We start from the raw sequence: 17403 nt of genomic DNA on the forward strand, positions 1-17403 counted from the left end.
TAGTCTTTGATGGAGTATGTAACTCTGCTCCCTTGACTGCCCTCTCAGTTCCATCTGCATATTAATTGAAAGAGAGAACTCCTTTGGTACAGGAAAAACAATTCAGTCTTTATTCTCTAGTCCTACTTTCTCTTCCCTATCTTCCTGATACAGAATTTAAAGAAACTGAAGTAATACATGTAATCTGTTTATGATTATTGAATTTTGATTTCCTGTGATTCGTGTTGTCTGATTTCCTGTGATTCCTCCTGGCTTTCCTAAAGTTCTAGATCTATACCTGTTGTGTATGCTAATATGGGCGCCAGAGGAAGAGGGCTTATGGTTTAAGCAACTCTCTCCTCTTTTTTCCAATCTCTTGTCTGATCCTTTTCCAAATAGTGATGAAGAACTGGAAGATTCAAAGGCTCTGTTGTATTTACCCATTGCCCCTGAGGTAGAAGACCCAGAAGAAAATCCTTATGGCCCTCCACCGGATGCTGTCCAAACTTCCTTGATGGATGAAGGGGCTGGTTCAGAGAAGAAGAGGCAATCTTCAACAGATGGGTCCCAGCCACCTAAGAAGAAACCCAAAACAACCAATATTGAACTTCAAGGAGTACCAAATGACGGTAAGAGCTGCATCTCCCTGCTGCCCAACAGGCACCACTTTTAATTTTTAAAACTGATCATTTCCTATTTGAGCAATTTTTGCCTTAAGGAAATTTTCCCATGATTCTTTATTGTGCTTTACAGCTTTTTAATGACTATATCTGTGTTCACATCTCTTTTAAAATGGAAATTCTGCCCTTTGGTACCTCACCTAAGATGACATGCTTTAAGTCTTCTGACTCACGGCTCAAAATTTGTTTCCTTGTTATATTCATCTTCTTTTTTAATCTTTTCCCATAGAGTGGTCTGATTAGGTGGTAAAGTACTAGTCAGACCCTGACAGTCATTTTATTCTGCCTGCCTGCGTTTATAAGCTGAGTTTGCAAGCCTTTATTATCCTGCGTTGGGATGGTTTGGGGAATGGATGGAAGTGGGTATGTGTGTGTGTGTTACTATTGGGCGTCCTCCTTTCTTTAGCTACAAATCAATTAAATATGCAACTGCATTTTTCTCTGATGCTCTAGATTGTGTGTGTCTGCCCTGTTCCAGGCACTGTCGTGTAGTTTATATGCTCTTGCTGACTTTTACATTGGCTCTGCAAGTTCTTTTACTCTCCCTACTTTAGAAAGGAGAAAATTTGAGCTGATATTATGTAACTTGGTCAAGGTCTTACGGAAAGTGGTGGAACCAGGATTCTTGCCCTGATCTTTCTAAATCCAAAGCTCATCTTTTTCTTTTTTTTTTTTTTTTGGTGCTGGGGATTGAATCCTGGGCCTTGTGCATGCAAAGCAAGCACTTTACCAACTGAGCTATATCCCCAGCCCCAAAGCCTATTCCCTTTCTGCTCCCTCATACCAGAGCTTGATTTAATATACTATCAATGTGTCTTTCAGTTATGTTTTCAGTTTAGAGTTGCTATGGCTTGGAGTGAACCATATATAGGCTGTGTGTTCCTTTGGGTCTAGCAACTATTTGTCATATAATATATAGTCTTATAGTTTTTTTGTTTTGTTTCCTCCCCGCCCCCTTTGGTACTATAGATTGAAACTAAGGGCCTTCATTATTAGTCCTTTTAAAATTTAAAAAAAAAGTTTTAAGACAGGGTCTTGCAAAGTTGCTAAGACTAGCCTCAAACTTGCTATCCTCCTGCTTCAGCCTTCTGAAGCTGGGATTACATGCGTGTACCACCACACTTAGTGTAGTTTTTTAAACAATTGATAAGGCAGACTTTTCTGTTTATGATATTAGAACTGGGACACAAAAGCACTGTTTTTGCTCACAGAGGTCTGGTGTGGTGCTGAGACTGTTATTGTGTGGATCCCTTTCCATCCCTATCTATCCTTGTTCTACAGAAGTCCATCCACTACTGGGTGTGAAGGGGGATGGCAAATCCAAGAAGAAGCAAGCAGGCCGGCCTAAAGGATCAAAAGGTAAAGAGAAAGATTCTCCATTTAAACCGAAACTCTACAAAGGGGACAGAGGTTTACCTCTGGAAGGATCAACGAAGGGTAAAGTGCAGGCGGAACTCAGCCAGCCCTTGACAGGTAAGGACACATTGGGAGCACTGTCTGGCTTGCTTTGTGGCCTTGCTTTGTACAATCCCTGACTTCCTATAACTGCAGCATTCCCCTCCCCCCTTTCCTCCTTTTTTCCAGCAGCAGATAATGCCTGAATTTTAAGCTGCTAAGGGTAGGCTAAACCTCAATTGGCTTAATTCAGTGGCTCTTAACCTTGGGTCCATAAGTAGGTTTCAGAGGGCCTTCATTCCCCTAGTAGTATATGCAAAATATTAGGGAGATATTTTTCTGGGGAAGATACTCATAGGTTTTATCAGATTCTTATAGAAGAATCTCTGACCCAAAAAGGTCAGAACACTGGCTTAATTCATTTCTTCATAAATAGCCAGAATATAAGCTTTTAAAATATAACCCCTGTCTGTAGCATCTTTTCTTTACATATATTGTTCAAATTGCACAAATAGCACCATCATGTAAAGAAGAAAATGAGGTTTTTACATAAAACCCCATATCTGAGAACAGGAGGAAATTACCCAAAAGACAGAAACTGTGCTCTTTGTAGCTTCTTAAGCCTAAGCCTTTTGATATATAACATTTGGTTTTCTCATTTGTATATGATTGAGAGATTTTTATTGGAGGATAGAGAGCCATTTTAATTTCCTATCAAATATTTGTTAACCTAGGCTATTTGTTGGAAAAATATTAACCAGATTGGAATTCATTTCTATTAGATGTTGAATTTTGGAAGTGTAGTGTTTTATATATAAGCACTACTTGAGTTAATATAATACTTTCAATTTTTTAGACTAATTGAGTAGTCTCAAAGCAGGATTAATAAAATATTAGTGTTGTATTCAGGTTTTTTTTCCTCCTGCTTTAAAATTTTAATCAAAAATTTTAACCCATATACAATGAAGCACTAGAATGCTAACAGAATTCCTTAATTATACCTTGTCAGTTAATCATTGTATATGAATATGACTTTTCTTCAACAGAGAAGCAGAAAACAGAAAACAAATTGAATTAGTCATTATTTGCAATATTCCACCTCAAGTTTGCTAGATTTAGACTTTAGTTTTTCATAACCTGATACCATACCACTCTGTGCTAGTATTTTTTCCTCCAACAACAGTATGCTTCACTATTATTCAGTTACCACCATCACACTCAATCCTCTTAATACTCTGTCTATATTGGAAAATATACCCAGCAAAACTAAGCTTCAGAATTGATGGTGAAACTGTGATGAATAAAAGTTAAAAGAATTCACAGTTAAAAGCCTGCACTGTAACACATACTCAATAAAATATTTCATGAAGAAGAAGTGAAAAATAAAATTGAAAACCAGCAAAGGGAGGAACACACTAGAAGAATAGTCAAATAAAGGAGAAATTAATTCAAGTTTAAAACAAGAAATAAATCAAGCAGGCCAGGCTATGACAGGGGATAAAAAATATGATTTATCGATAATAACATTGAATATAAATGGCCTACACTCATCAATCAAAAGACATAAACTGGCAGATTGGATTAAAAAACAAGACCCAACAATATGCTGTCTCCAAGAGACTCACCTCCCAGGCAAAAGACATCCACAGACAGAAGGTGAAAGGATGGGAAAAAAACATATCATTCTCATGGATCATCTAAACAAGCAGGGGTTTCTGTCTTCATGCCAAAGTTAATCAGAAGGGACAAACAAGGTCATTTCATACTATTTAATTATACCTCAGCAAGATATAATAATCATAAATATTTATTCCCCAAACAATGGAGCATCTACGTACATCAAATAAATCCTCTTAATTTCAAGAATCAAATAGACCACAACATAATAATACTGGGTTATTTTAACATGCCTCTCTCATCACTGGATAGACCCTCCAAACAAAAACTAAATAAAAAAGCTATAGAACTAAAAAATACAATTAATAATTTAGACTCTACAGACATATATAGAATGTTTCATCCATCAGTGGCTGAATATATATATATTTTTAATATACTTTTTTCACAGCAGTACACAAATCTTTCTATAAAATAGACCAAATCTTAGGCCACAAAGCAATTCTTGGCAAAAAAAGATAATATGTTACATTCTATCAGATCATAATGAATGAAATTAGAAATCAATGCTAAAATAAAAATAGTAGCTACACCTGGAGACTAAATCATATGCTATTGAATGACCAATGGATAACAGAAGAAATCAGAGATGGAATTAAAAAAATACTTAGAGGTAAATGAGAATAATGACACAACACATCAAAATCTCTGGGACACTATGAAGGCGGTTCTTAGAGGAAGGTTTATTGCAATGGGCTCATTCATTAAAAGAGTAGAAAGTTACCAAATAAATAACCTAACATTACAGCTCAAAGCCCTAGACAAAGAACAACAAATCAACACCAAAAGCAGTAGAAGACAGGAAATAATTAAAATCAGAGCTGAAATCAATGAAATTAAAACAAAAACAGTTCAAAAAGTCAACAAAACAAAAGTTGGTTCTTTGAAAAAATAAATTGATAAATCCTTAGCCAAGCTAACCAAGAGAAAGAGGGGAAAAACTCAGATCACTAAAATTCATGATGAAAAAGGAAATATTGCCATGGACACTACTGAAAATATAGATGATAATCAGAATCTATTTTGAAAATTTATACTCCCCTAAAATTAGAAAATCTTTTTTTTTTTTTCTTTGTGGTGCTAGTGATTGAACCCAGGGTCTTGTGCATGCTAGGCAAGCACTCTACCAACTGAGCTATATCCCCAGCCCAAAATAGAAAATCTTGAAGACATCGACAAGTTTCTAGAGACATATGACCTACTCAGATTGAATCAGGAGAACGTAGAAAATTTAAACAGGTCAATTAGCAATGAAATTGAAGACATCATCAAAAGCCTGCCAACAAGGAAAAACCCAGAACCAGACAAATTCTTAGTCAAGTTCTACCAGACCTTCAAAGAAGAACTAATACCAATCCTTCTCAATTTATTCCATGAAATAGAAAAGGAGGAAACTTTTCTAGACTCATTCTATGAAGCTAGTAACACCCAGATACCAAAACCAGAAAAGATACATCAAGCAAAGAAAACTTCAGAACAAAATCCCTGATGAACATAGATTCAAAAATTCTTAATGAAATACTGGCAATTTGCATACAAAAACATATTAAGAAGATAGTGCACCACGATCAAGTGAGTTTCATCCCAGGGATGCAAGGTTGGTTCAATGTATGGAAATCAATAAATGTAATTCACCGCATCAGTAGACTTAAAGATGAGAATCACATGATTATTTCAATAGATGCAGAAAAAGCAGTTGACAGAATTCAGCATTCATTCATGTTCAGAACACTACAAAAAGTAGGGATAATAGGGACATACCTCAACATTGTAAAAGCTGTATATATTAAACCCAAGGCCAACATCATTCTAAATGGGGAAAAAAAAAATGGAAAGCATTCTCTAAAAACAGTAACAAGACAAGGATGTCCTCTTTTATTATTTCTATTCAACATTGTCCTTGAAATCCTAGACAGAGCAATTAGGCAAAAGAAAGAAATTAAGGAGCTATGAACAGGAAAAGAAGCGCTCAAACTATCTCTATTTGCCAATGGCATGATTCTATATTTAGAAGACCCAAAAGAACTCTACCAGAAAACTCCATAAACAAATTCAGCAAAGTAGCAGGATATAAAATTAACACCCCAAATCAGTTGTGTTCCTATACACTAATGAAGAATCAGCTGAAAAAGAAATTTAGAAAACTGTCCCATTCACAATAACCTCCTCCCCAATTAAAAAAAAAAAAAAGTAAAATAGCCTGTAACAGATGGTCATTGTCAACAAAAAATGCACATCGGTAATTGACTAGACATAATAAAGATGATCTTTCATAGCCCACTTCTTGGACAAACTGATGCTATACAGAAGGAGCAATTTAAAGTTTAAATAGATTTCCCTGACCCAAAGAAATGCTTAGGGTGATTTAAAATGTGGCCAAACTGGGTTGGGGTTGTGGCTCAGTGGTAGAGCACCTGTGTAGAACGAGTGAGGCAGTGGGTTTGATCCTCAGTACCACATAAAAATATAAAGTACTATGTGCATCTATAACTAAAAATAAAAATTAGAAATGTGACCAAAAGGTATTTAATTCATTTAAACTCTTTAGAACATAGTCTCCCACCTTCTTTAAACTTTTCTGTAATTAATCTTGTGTTTTCTGTAGGAAGTGGTTGTAAATAAACCATTTTAAGTTTGTTTTTGTTTTTATTTTAAACTCACATTTTCTTCAGTAATACAGTGTTGTCACTGGACAGCAACTGTCTAAATGAGAATTAAAGTAAACCATGTTGAAAAGTTTACTCAGCCCTGAAGGAATAAGTCTTTTTAATTCCCTAAAATTCTCAAACGCATTAGTATTATTATCTTAGTGACAGAAGAAAGTTTGTAGTAAAAATTTGAACTAAATGTGGGATATACATATTATAGTATTTATACAAGTTAGCATTTTAAAGCCCCTTCTAGGAAGAGTAGATACTGCTATTGGGGGGCAGGGAGGGGTGGCTATTACAAGATTTTTCACACTCACTTTGTTGATAAGGTTAGGAGGTACTGACCTCGCTTGTGTATTATAACAGCAGGGTGCTTCATTCTGGACTATTATTTTCTACTTATTTTTGTTAGACACCAAAGTGGATCAACCTTAAGTAGAGGGGCAGCTCCTTTAACAAGTTTACCCCTTACAAGGGCTAGAGGAGGCTTTCCTTTGACAGGGCCAGAGTGATGGTACATTTTGTGATAGAGACAAAGCAATGCATAGATGACTGCAAGCATTTCCCCAGTTCCTCATGGTTGCATGCATTGCATACTTACCCATCTGATTTATCTGTCCCTCCCATTTTCTCCTTCCTTTTTTTGGCCTTGGTTCCTCAACCTTATCCTAATGGAAATCTCCAGAACAGATATGGCCAGTTTAAACTTCAGAGTGGACAGGTGTTGCTTCTGGGGGCCAACAGACAGAGTAGGATCATTTAAAAAAACAAAAAAACAAACCAAAACAAAAAACCCCCAGCAGGGTCTTGCAGCTTTTGAGGTTCTGGACCCTCAGGAGGGCTGCAGTAGCTTTTGTGGCTAGCTGCAGTGTAGTTTCCATCTTTATGAAGGCTGCAAATTTGGGACAGTGGTGAGACTAGATAACCTATGGGAAGTCTCCATTTTAGGACACTTATCAGATCTTGGGTGTGGGATTCTTTGATTGAGGGTTGGGGTTCATCCATTGGCATGGTCATCTTGAGGACCCTGAGCAGGCAAAGCTGATTAGCACACAGCCCATCAAGGCCCCTGAGGGAAACTGGCATCTGGATCTCATTCTTCCACAGAAGATTTTTCAATAAAAGATTACCTTCAAGCTTTTCCATAAAAGTCCGTATGTAGTCATTGCTTTCCCAACGGGTACTAAGAAGTGAAACCTAATTCAGAATGCCAGAGACCGAACTATCTTTAGGAATCCATCTAGTCTGAGAGTTTTCATGTTTCGTAAACCCCCTTTATTTAATGGAACGACTTTTGTTTTAAAACCAGATTGTTTGAAGGCAGGGTCTTAGGTGTAGGTTGTGATGCTACCCAGGCTAGATGGGTGGCAACTGTTTGCTCATATCTGCAATTAGCCAGTTGCTATAGAACCTGTTCCACAAAACTCTCAGAGCTGCTGTGTGTGTGTTGAGATATGGTGCATTTCAAGGGAAAATTGGAAGACAAATGAATCACCGTAGAATTCACCTGGAATCTAGAGCTACAGAACATTCTTTCCTATCAAACAGCTCATTAGTATTGGATTAGCAACTGAGTGCCTACATTCATGAAGATATAGTTTCTGTGTTGAGTGAGGACCCATCAGTGAAGCATGGCAGGAGTAACCCTGGAGCTCGGGACTTCCCAGGGAAAGGCCAGGCTGGCGGATCAGTGCCATCTATCAAATGTCTGTTCTTCAGTACATTGGCTACTCTCCAGAGGAGAGTCCTAGAAAGAAACAAGATGTGAGCAGACTCGCGTTTCCATGTAGCCTAAGAAATAGGGCACCTAGGGTGGTGAATTTGGCTCATCAGGAGCAAAGTAACACAAAGTTTTGGTCTATCACATACATGGCCTAAAGGCCTCATGGGATGGTGAGCATGAGGGATTGGTGTGTACTTGGGTCTGTTCTGGGTAGCAAAGGCCAAAGTGAGCAGAGGTGTTGCTTCTGGGGGCCAGCAGACACCATTGCAGATTTTCCTGCCTTGGGCCATTCTGCACCACTGCTCCCTGATGCTCTGCTATCACCTACAAGTCACAGAACCCAATTGTTTTAATCACTTGTTAATGAGTAAGGTGTGTGTTTTGTTTTCTTTTTTATGAACAGTCTCAAAGACTAATTTTATGAAATCTTGCTAAACTCAGCGAGTTGGATATTCTTTCTCATGTGATCTTATTAGCTAAATAAGGTAGAGTTTGAAAATCATGATCCTGCATTCTCTTAAGCTACCCTGGATGAGGCTGCTATTAGGAGGTACCCAAAATGGCTATTCATCTTAAACTGAACTCCTTAATATTATATTACTGAAGATTTCCTTTATGTTGTAGCTAACCAGTGTGTTCCCTTCAGGCAACTGCTGCGGGTCTTCTGTGTTGCTATTTCTGTGTATTTTACCTTGCTTGGTATCGTATGCTCTGGTTTTGTTCTGTGCCTAATGCCTCAACAAGCCTATGTATGTATGTTTTTATTTTATGTCTTTTCATAAGAATAAGAATGTTACTGAAACACAAATTACACAGATAATCAGTATAAGGTGCTTAGTCATTTTGAGTGTACATTATTAAGGCTACTGATATGTTTTTTTGGTTTTTTTTTTAATATTTATTCTTTAGCTTTAGGTGGACACAAAATCTTTATTTTACATTTATGTGGTGTTAAGGATTGAACCCAGTACCTTATGCATGCTAGGCAAGCTCTCTACCACTAAGCCACAACCCCAGCCCAAGGCCATTGATTTGTGATCAAGCCACTTTCTCCCATCATGATTTAGAATTACAGTGGCAATGTTGTATCTCTTTCCAAATTGTTAAAACTAAATGGATCAGCGTACCTATGGGAAAAATCAGTGAGACTAGCCTTTAAGTGGGTAAACACACAATATTGAGCTTTGTAGAGTATATTCTTTTATCTTAAGATTTTTTTAAAACAAACTCAAACTTATTATTATGTTTTATTTTGGGAGTGATCTGAAAAACAGGTGCTACATAAATTTTTTAATTTGATTTAACAGTGTAGTATTCAGCAGAGAGCTTGTATCAGGGACAGAATGTTGTATCTTGTACTCATTTCAGGCTATTCTCAGGCAAATGTGAATATATTTTTATAAACACTAATTTCATTTATACTGGAACTTTAAGCTATTTTTTTTATAAATGGATAGTTTTCCTTCATAACTTGGGCAATTTTTTTTTTTTTTTTTTTTTTTTAGCTTTTTACCCTTAAGCAATATATTTTCTCCCATTCCAAGTGACATCTGGGAGGGTTTTCTTCACCTTGTTCTCTTTTTACACTTCCTAGTTTATAATTTTACAACAGTTCATTTAAGGACATCCCTAGGAGGTTGAACAGCTTCTGTAGAGTAAACAGGGAAGTGGTGATTTGATTTTACTATTTAGGATTTTGTGTATCAGTTAGTTATTGGTGTGTAGACATATGGACAATAGCTTTAATTAACATTTCACTTTATTTGGGATTCTCAGGTGATGGAAATGTCACTTAAGGAACAGTGGTACTTGGACAGGGTTTCTCATTGTTAATCATTTAGTGACTGTTTTAGTCTAATATAGAAAAAGTTCAATACTTTTCCTTTCTTCTGTTTATCACACCCTTTTGATTGCTAAGCATTCTTTCTAACACCATAGAGAATGGTCAGCAGCTTAGCTTTACCTCCCACCCCCATCCCTTTGGGACAGTACTGAAAAAAGTGTTGGGGCGGAGATTTGGGGTTTAGATTATTTGTTGCTTCAATAAAGAGTAATTAGGAGTTGGAATTGGTTATAACTTTTCCTTAAAGGGGGGACATTCTTGGCGCATATATGCTTGGAGTGCAGCATCCATCAGTGTTTCTGTTCTTAGAAGTAACTGATCTGAATTGATGGTAAAAGAATTCTTTTTGTGTCTAATCTCTTTAGCAGGAGGAGCAATCTCAGAACTATTATGAAGACCTTGAAGTTCTTCGTTCTTCCTCACTTGCCATCAGGTGGCCTCTGGACAGTGTGGTCAGTTATTTGAGATTGACTTTAACTTAAAACAAAGGCCTCTGCCTCCCACCCAGGAGGTGGAAGGAGTGAATTTTATGTTTGAATGAAGAAGTGAATTATGGAAGAAGAGTATATGTCCCTTACCTTCCCTTTCAAGCATAAGTCCAAATAGGCTCTCAGGAACGAGGATTTGTGAAGGCATCCAGTAGGAGATTTGACTCACATAAACTTCAACACTTGGTTGTGTTGCTGGAGAAAAGATACCTATGTTTTGTTCATCTATCTATTGTACCCAGAATCATTTTGACATATCATTTCCTGTCTCCTGATTGCCTTCCGTCCTCAATGCATGTCCTCGAGTGACTTGTTCTTATCTGAAATTTTGTTTCCAATATCCTAGGAAAACTTCTGTTGCATATTCTTTTTCATTTTTAAATGTACCCTATCTCAGATAACTCCTGTATTTCCATTTAGTGTACAAAGGTTGGGCAGAAAAGAAAGTGCTTGAAAGATTTCAAATTTACAGGAAAAGAAGAAAGATAAGAAGGCCCCCTCTTCCTGTCATATATTTTGCTCAAGAAGCTGGGCAGTAGGAGATTCAGGGTTTTTTCTTGCATTGCATATTTCTCCAGTATTGGTTCAGTCTCATTAATCATGGATTTTGAAGATAACTAGTTTTATCCATCTCCAGCCAAGAATCATCAACACTTTATATTACCTTATCTGTGCTGGCTTCCAGAGTTGGAAACAAAACAAGGTGTTTCTCAACAAGCTTCTTTTTTATTGGGGTGGGGGAACCTGTGCAAGGACTAAAGTACAGATTCCAAAATCAAAGCAGCAAAACAGTTCAAATCAAAGATCAAGGTAAATTTTTTTTTTTTATTGTTGCCTATGGAAACCTGTCCCCATCAGCCAGTGCATCTTTCCCCTCTTGCATCCATGCATTCGTGCTCCTTTTTCTTGCTGTGTTTTCCAGTCACTTCCTTTCTGTGAAAGGTTGCTTAGCTTTTTTTTTTTTGCTATTGTTTAAATAAAAAGTAGCAGATTGGATGGATGTGTACATTAGGTATTTGAAATTTTCTGAAACTCCAGAGTGAGGAAACCAGGTGTGGAAGGGGCTTAGTAGCCTGTCTGAGTAGAGCTTTTAGCTGACCCAAAGTACTTACCCGGGATCATCATTTTCTCAGTATTTTCAAAGGAGAATTTAAATACTACGATTATTGGGAAGTCTTTATCAGTTGGTGGATGCTCCTTTAGGTAGCCAAACACATTGATTATTTTTTAGATTGTAGGATAGAAATCAAAGTAGAACACATCAGTAAGGGCCTCTTTTTCCCATCCCATCTTTCAGAATATATATATTTTTTATTTTTCCCAGAAGTCAGAACTCTTCCTGAATTTTTTAGTTGCTACTGCTACTTCTTCAAGTGCTCATTTCGTGAATTTCACGTGAATTGGACAGTGGTTAAGATTGGCAGGTGGCTCACTGGACATGTTTCTGTTTTGCAGACATTATATTCATTCCCGTTCTCTGTGCTGCACACTGTAGTGGTGTGGAGACTGATACAAAGGGTTTCTGCCTTACTCCTATGTATGAAGGAGTTTGGTTTCCTCACCTGGGCATTTGGTGTTTATACTCTGTCCAACTCCTCAACTGGCTACTGAGAAAATCACGTCCTGTCAGATTATCTCTGGCAGCAGCTCCTGATAATTATTTATGTTTTGGGGATTTTTTTTTTCAGCCCCTAAAACTGTTTGTCCATTTCAGTTTGAGTTTCTTGATTTGTGTAATATATGTATATTCTCTTCTTCCCTTTGTCATCTTCTCCCTGCCCACCATTTTGTTTTTCAAATGTTCTGTAGTTTTGTACAAGATAAAAACGTAGCCTTGGGTACTTCTTGCTGAAGCTTTAATGCTTTGTAAATAAAATCGGATGTTTATTAAAGAACAGGTGCAGATGTTCGTTTGTAAACACTGATCACTTCTGGAGCTCACCAGCCACTTTCATATACTGGGGAATGTGACTTCCTGTGATGGTGTTAGAGCCCTGTATGGAACTAGAGAGCTGGAGAGTGTGGTGGGGTGGGGGCACAGAGTCTAAATTTCTGCCTTTATACAAGATCATAAATAAATGATTTGAAACAAAAGGTGTTGTTAATCAAAAAGATCATCTAGGAATGATCTCTTCAGATTTTTAACTCAGTGTAAGTTTGTTTAATTACCCTGAAGAGGCCATAGTTTAAATTCTGGAGGTTACAAAAATGCATGCCAGGAAGTTCCAGGCTTCCAAGGGACCTTTCTTAAATTCCTCTTTATTCGTCTTTTTTCCTCTATTAAATAGCTTTAAAATCCACCAACTACTCATTGTCTCCTCAAGAATAACATCTTTAAAAGTCTGGTTTTAATTACTGCCAAATCTGAGTGTCTGTTTATTAATTTTTTTGTCATATTACTGAGAACTTGTCTTTGACCTCATAGCTGTTTCCTAGCAACCCTCATCAGCATAAGGAATCAGTGAGCCCCTCTGCTCTGTGGGGCAAAGGGAGCAGGCCCAGAGGCAGCAGCTTGCATCCTTTGGCCCAGCCCAAGTCTTCAGTACCCTGAGACAGAGGAGAACCTTCAGCTTGGAACGGTGCTACTTTTGACAGCCTCTCTTGCTCATCTGATAGGGCGTCTTGGCCCTTGCCTTCATGAATTTTCTTTCTTTTTAAAAATTCCTTATACCCGACCAATGTGTCACACTTCATAGAGTGTTTTCACGTGCCCTGCATCATTTGATGGTCAAAAGTGATCTCCCTGAAATAGGTGGGGAAGGCTTTATTTATGGAGGAGGAAACAATTAGAAATTCAGAAAGGGTAAGTCACTTGCCTCCCAGTCCAGAGTTCTTGATCCTTTTTATATAGAATCTTTAGGAGCACTCATAGTAAATAATTCAAGGTATTGAACTGGAACTTAATTTGCTTAACCATCTGTTCTTTTTAGACTTTGGTATATATTTTTTTTTTATTTGATCAGATTCAACTTGGGAATCCTGAAATCTTTAATTATCCCACATGGAAGGGGAGTGAAAGGGTAGGAGAATGTAACTTCATTTGGAAATTCACTTGTCCATCTGTGGGGATTTTTTGTTTTTTGGAGTGCTGGGGATTGAACCCAGGGCCTCATACATGCTAGGAGAGTATCCTACCACTGAGCCAATCTCCAGCCCTCCATCTGTGTCTTTTCAAGAGGTGGATTTAAATCTATTAAGAGGATATGAAAGGAACAGAGACTGGTAAGGTGGTCATTAACAAGCATAGATAGTAAAGCAGCAGCATCATTGTGATTGTTTTTTGTTGTTTTTTCTGCCTTGGGACCTCACTTGTGAGTAAGGACTGAGATTTTGTGTATTTGGTTGCATTGTTTAGTTGACAGTGCATGCATCATATATCTCTTGACTTTGAAGGACATCCCATGTTGAAGGAATTCATTTATGATGCAGAGAGAATTCAACTGGAATACCCAGAGGGCTCTGGCTAAGGGTGGTGAAATGCCTGTGGAGACATGAAGACTTCAGCCACTGGTTTCATCCTCACAAGTCTGGCGTTGACTGTCTACTCGCCATTGGTGGTGTCTTCACCTAAAACACTGGCCATCCCTGAAAAGCTTCAGAAAGCTGTAGGGAAAGTTATTGTCAATGCTACAACCTGTACTGTGACTTGCGGCCTTGGCTATAAAGAGGAGACCATCTGTGAGGTGGGCCCTGATGGAGTGAGGAGGAAGTGTCAGTCTCAGCGCTTGGAATGTCTGACCAACTGGATCTGTGGGATGCTGCATTTCACCGTCCTCGATGGGCAGGAGTTTGAGCTTAGCTGTCTGAGTTCAGACATCCTGGAGATTGGACGGAAAGCTTTCCGCTTCACCTGGAGATTGGCACGGGGTATCATTTCCACTGACGATGAGCTCTTCAGACCCTTCAGAGCTGAATCCTATTTTTTGAGGTTTAAACCTGTCCAGGAGTATGATTCTGGGACATACCGCTGTGATGTGCAGCTGCTAAAAAACTTGAGGTTTGTGAAGAGGCTCTATTTTGGGCTGAGGGTCCTTCCTCCAAAGTTGGTGAACTTGAATTTCTCTCAATCTCTTACCGAGGAACAGAAGTTAGTAGATGAGGGCTTGGAGGTTAATCTGGACAACCATTCCAAGCCTTTCCGGCCAAAGTGGCAAAAGAAGGTGACATTGGCCTTGGGAATAGGAATTACTGGTGGAGTGGTTGGTGGTATTTTGGTGAGCATTGTCCTCTGCGGTATGTGGAGGGGGACTGATGGCACTTGGAGCCACAAGAGCTTACAAGCCTTGCTCCCAAGGGACTGCCACCCAGAAACCCAGGCTAGCTCTTCAGGGAATGCTCTGGGTGTCAGGTAGTGAATCAGCTAGGAGGGAGGCTCCCGCTGCCAAAAGGTTGGGTGAGGGGTGTGGAAGGAGCAGCTTCTTGCTAGCTGTGGGCAACCATCACCAGCTGCTTTGTGTCCCACGTGGGTCTCTGCTCCACATCTCCCTGGCTCTAAGTTCTCAGGAGACTGCAGGCAACCTCCTGTTCCTGGGAAGAGTTCTGTCTTCCAAACTTGCATTCTCTAACCTCTGTGCTTTCCCATCTCCATCTCCCCTCTCTTGAGCAGCGTACTCATAGTGAAAACATTTTTTCCTCTTCAATAAAAGTAATTTATATGGAAACCTAGCATTTTTCTTTCTTGCATTTGTTTAAATGGTCCCATAATCAGCCTGGCTTCAGTTTCCCTTGGATTTCTTAATAGTAGACAATGGACAAATTGCTTTGTTGAGGGCCCATGCCCATAGGTGGCAGAAGTTGTTAGTAATGACACCTGACTCAGGTGTGTAATAATCCCTAAATGTTACCTGCCCTCTCTGCCTTCCCCAGGTGAACCCTCTATGTTCAATGTTAAATTAAATTTCCTTGCAAAACAGAGATACTTCACCTGATCATTGAAGCAGTTCTGTGGCTTGCACCCGGCTCCTTTATTTTTGCTTACTCAGTGCCCTGAAGTTTGTGCTCCTGGAAAGATCAATGTATGGGTCTCTGATAGTAGCCAAAGCTCCCATGGGAGGACTCGCACCTTATTCCTCTGTACGAGATCCAGTGTTAAGACTCTTGGGGACCATTGAGACTATCCAAGATAATTGGGTTATGGAACTGTCAGGAACCAAAGACTGGTGGTTCTCTCTCCCTTGAGCCATGTGTCAGAATCACTTGGATGACTTTTTGGAAAATAGATTCCTGAGCCCCAACTCTGGAGATGCTACTTCACTTTAAATTATGGTCAAAGGGTCCTTATTACTTCCTTTACTTTGAAAAATTTCAAACCCAGAGAAAAGTTAGAAGAAAGGTTTATAGTGGTCACCCATAAACCCTTTGCCTAGGGTTCATCAGTTGTTAGCTTTTTGACAACAACTGCCTAAGTTACAGATTTTATGAACCACTTGAAAGCGTCACAGACATTGTGACCCTTTATTGAAAAGTAAATCAGGTATGTATCTTATAGGGACATTCTCCTGTATAACTACAATACCTCTACCACACCTAAAAAAATGAACAATTCCCAGTCTTAACATATAATTTATGTTCAGTTGCTCCAATTTTCAAAATCTTAGAGCTTTTTGATGTAATTTCTTGATCTAGGAGCTAATAAAGCTTCATGTATTGTGTTCAATATTTTCTCAAGTCTTCATTTTTCAACAGATCATATATATGCATTTGTGTGTTTTCTCATGACATTGATTTTGTAGAATTTATTACTTTGGGGTGGGTATTGGGGGTTGAACCTAGGAGTACTTTACCACCGAGGTATATCCTCAATCCCTTTATTTATTTATTTTTGGTACTAGGGATTGAACCCAAAGATACGTTACAACTGAGCTATATCCCCAGTCGTTTTTATTTTTTTATTTTGAGATAGGTCTCACTAAATTGCTGAGACTAGCCTTGAACTTGTGATCCTCCTGTATAAGCCTCCCAAGTTTCTAGGACTTCAGGTGTGCACCACCGCATAGGGCATGACATTGATTTTATTGAAGTGTCTGGCTAGTCCAATAGTATTGGGTGGTGTCCCACAATCTGGATTTGTCATTTTAACATTAGATTCACAAGAAATGAGTTTTAGACATTTTTGACAAGAGCCCTACGTAGATCCATACTTAGTATGTTACATTAGGTGGCTCATGGTGTTAGATTGGCCCACGATTATTGATGATAAGCTATACATAAAAGATCAAAGCATCTTTTTTAACAGGTTTATCAATGACTATGATACATAGTTGAGATTGACTCAGTAGCTTAGGCCCATGGACAGGGAATTGTTTTACTATTGCTGTTATTTTTAAAAGACCTTAAATTGTACACAGACCCTTAATTCTCATCTGCACACTTCAAAGGGGAGTTCAGAAGATTCAACTCTGGCCTGGGTCTGCTATGGGCTGTACTGGAGCAAGCCTAACACCTTTTGTAGGCCTTATCTTGGAAATAGGTGATTATGAGGGTGCAGTGAGGTCAACTGAAGTTTGGGAATGTTATTAATGATTCTTTTTACTGCAGTACTGTTTTACTGAAGAATTCAGGAGATAGCTTGCTGTACTTCAAAGTCGGGAAACAGCATCTTATGTAGTGAACTGCGTATTGACTTTGCTGAGGGCTGCTGCTTGCCATGTTACAGATGGAGAGACTGATACTTGGAAGAGCTAAATAGCTTCCAGCACTCAGTTGCAAACCAGCAGTCAGGTGATCCTATCCCACAGCTCTTGGTTTACTGCCCTCTGTGCCTTGGGCTCTTGAACTTTGACTTAGGATGGCAAATCCCTTGACTCAAGGGTTTGAGCAAAGAAAAGAACAAAAAACTCTCACAAGTTACCAAAGACAAACTAAATTCAGTTAATGGAGTTCTGTGCATATAATTTGCCTCTAGAGGGTCAAGGAGAGGCTGACTGGACTAAAATTGGGGTTCGATAGTGACCTGTGCTCCCAACAT

The 17403-nt window shown here is 38.6% G+C and overlaps 2 protein-coding genes across 5 annotated transcripts in view; both read left to right on the forward strand.

The window, feature by feature from the left end:
* Rbbp5 (RB binding protein 5, histone lysine methyltransferase complex subunit) overlaps nt 1-12331 on the forward strand; it is a 36287-nt gene extending 23956 nt beyond the window's left edge. For 2 of the 4 annotated variants that reach the window (XM_071600138.1, XM_027934692.2), the window contains 3 exons: nt 379-608; nt 1941-2132; nt 10314-12331. In XM_071600138.1, coding sequence (XP_071456239.1) covers nt 379-608; nt 1941-2132; nt 10314-10342 — 451 coding nt within the window. In that variant the 3' untranslated portion in view covers nt 10343-12331. Of the gene's footprint in view, nt 1-378; nt 609-1940; nt 2133-10313 lie in introns of those variants that run through there. The other 2 variants (XM_027934694.2, XM_071600139.1) reach the window with 2 other exon arrangements.
* Nucleotides 12332-12628: 297 nt separating this feature from the next.
* On the forward strand, nt 12629-16092 carry Tmem81 (transmembrane protein 81). The gene has a single exon (XM_027934696.2). It carries the CDS (start codon nt 13928-13930, stop codon nt 14786-14788), a length of 861 nt encoding a protein of 286 aa, XP_027790497.1. The 5' UTR covers nt 12629-13927; the 3' UTR covers nt 14789-16092.
* The last annotated feature ends 1311 nt before the right edge of the window (nt 16093-17403 follow it).

Source organism: Marmota flaviventris, chromosome 12, assembly GCF_047511675.1.
Source record: "Marmota flaviventris isolate mMarFla1 chromosome 12, mMarFla1.hap1, whole genome shotgun sequence".
Lineage (NCBI taxonomy): Eukaryota > Metazoa > Chordata > Mammalia > Rodentia > Sciuridae > Marmota > Marmota flaviventris.

Coding starts and splice junctions, on each gene's coding strand:
- Tmem81 (XM_027934696.2), top strand. CDS start 13,928: ATGAAGACTTCAGCCACTGGTTTCATCCTCACAAGTCTGGCGTTGACT.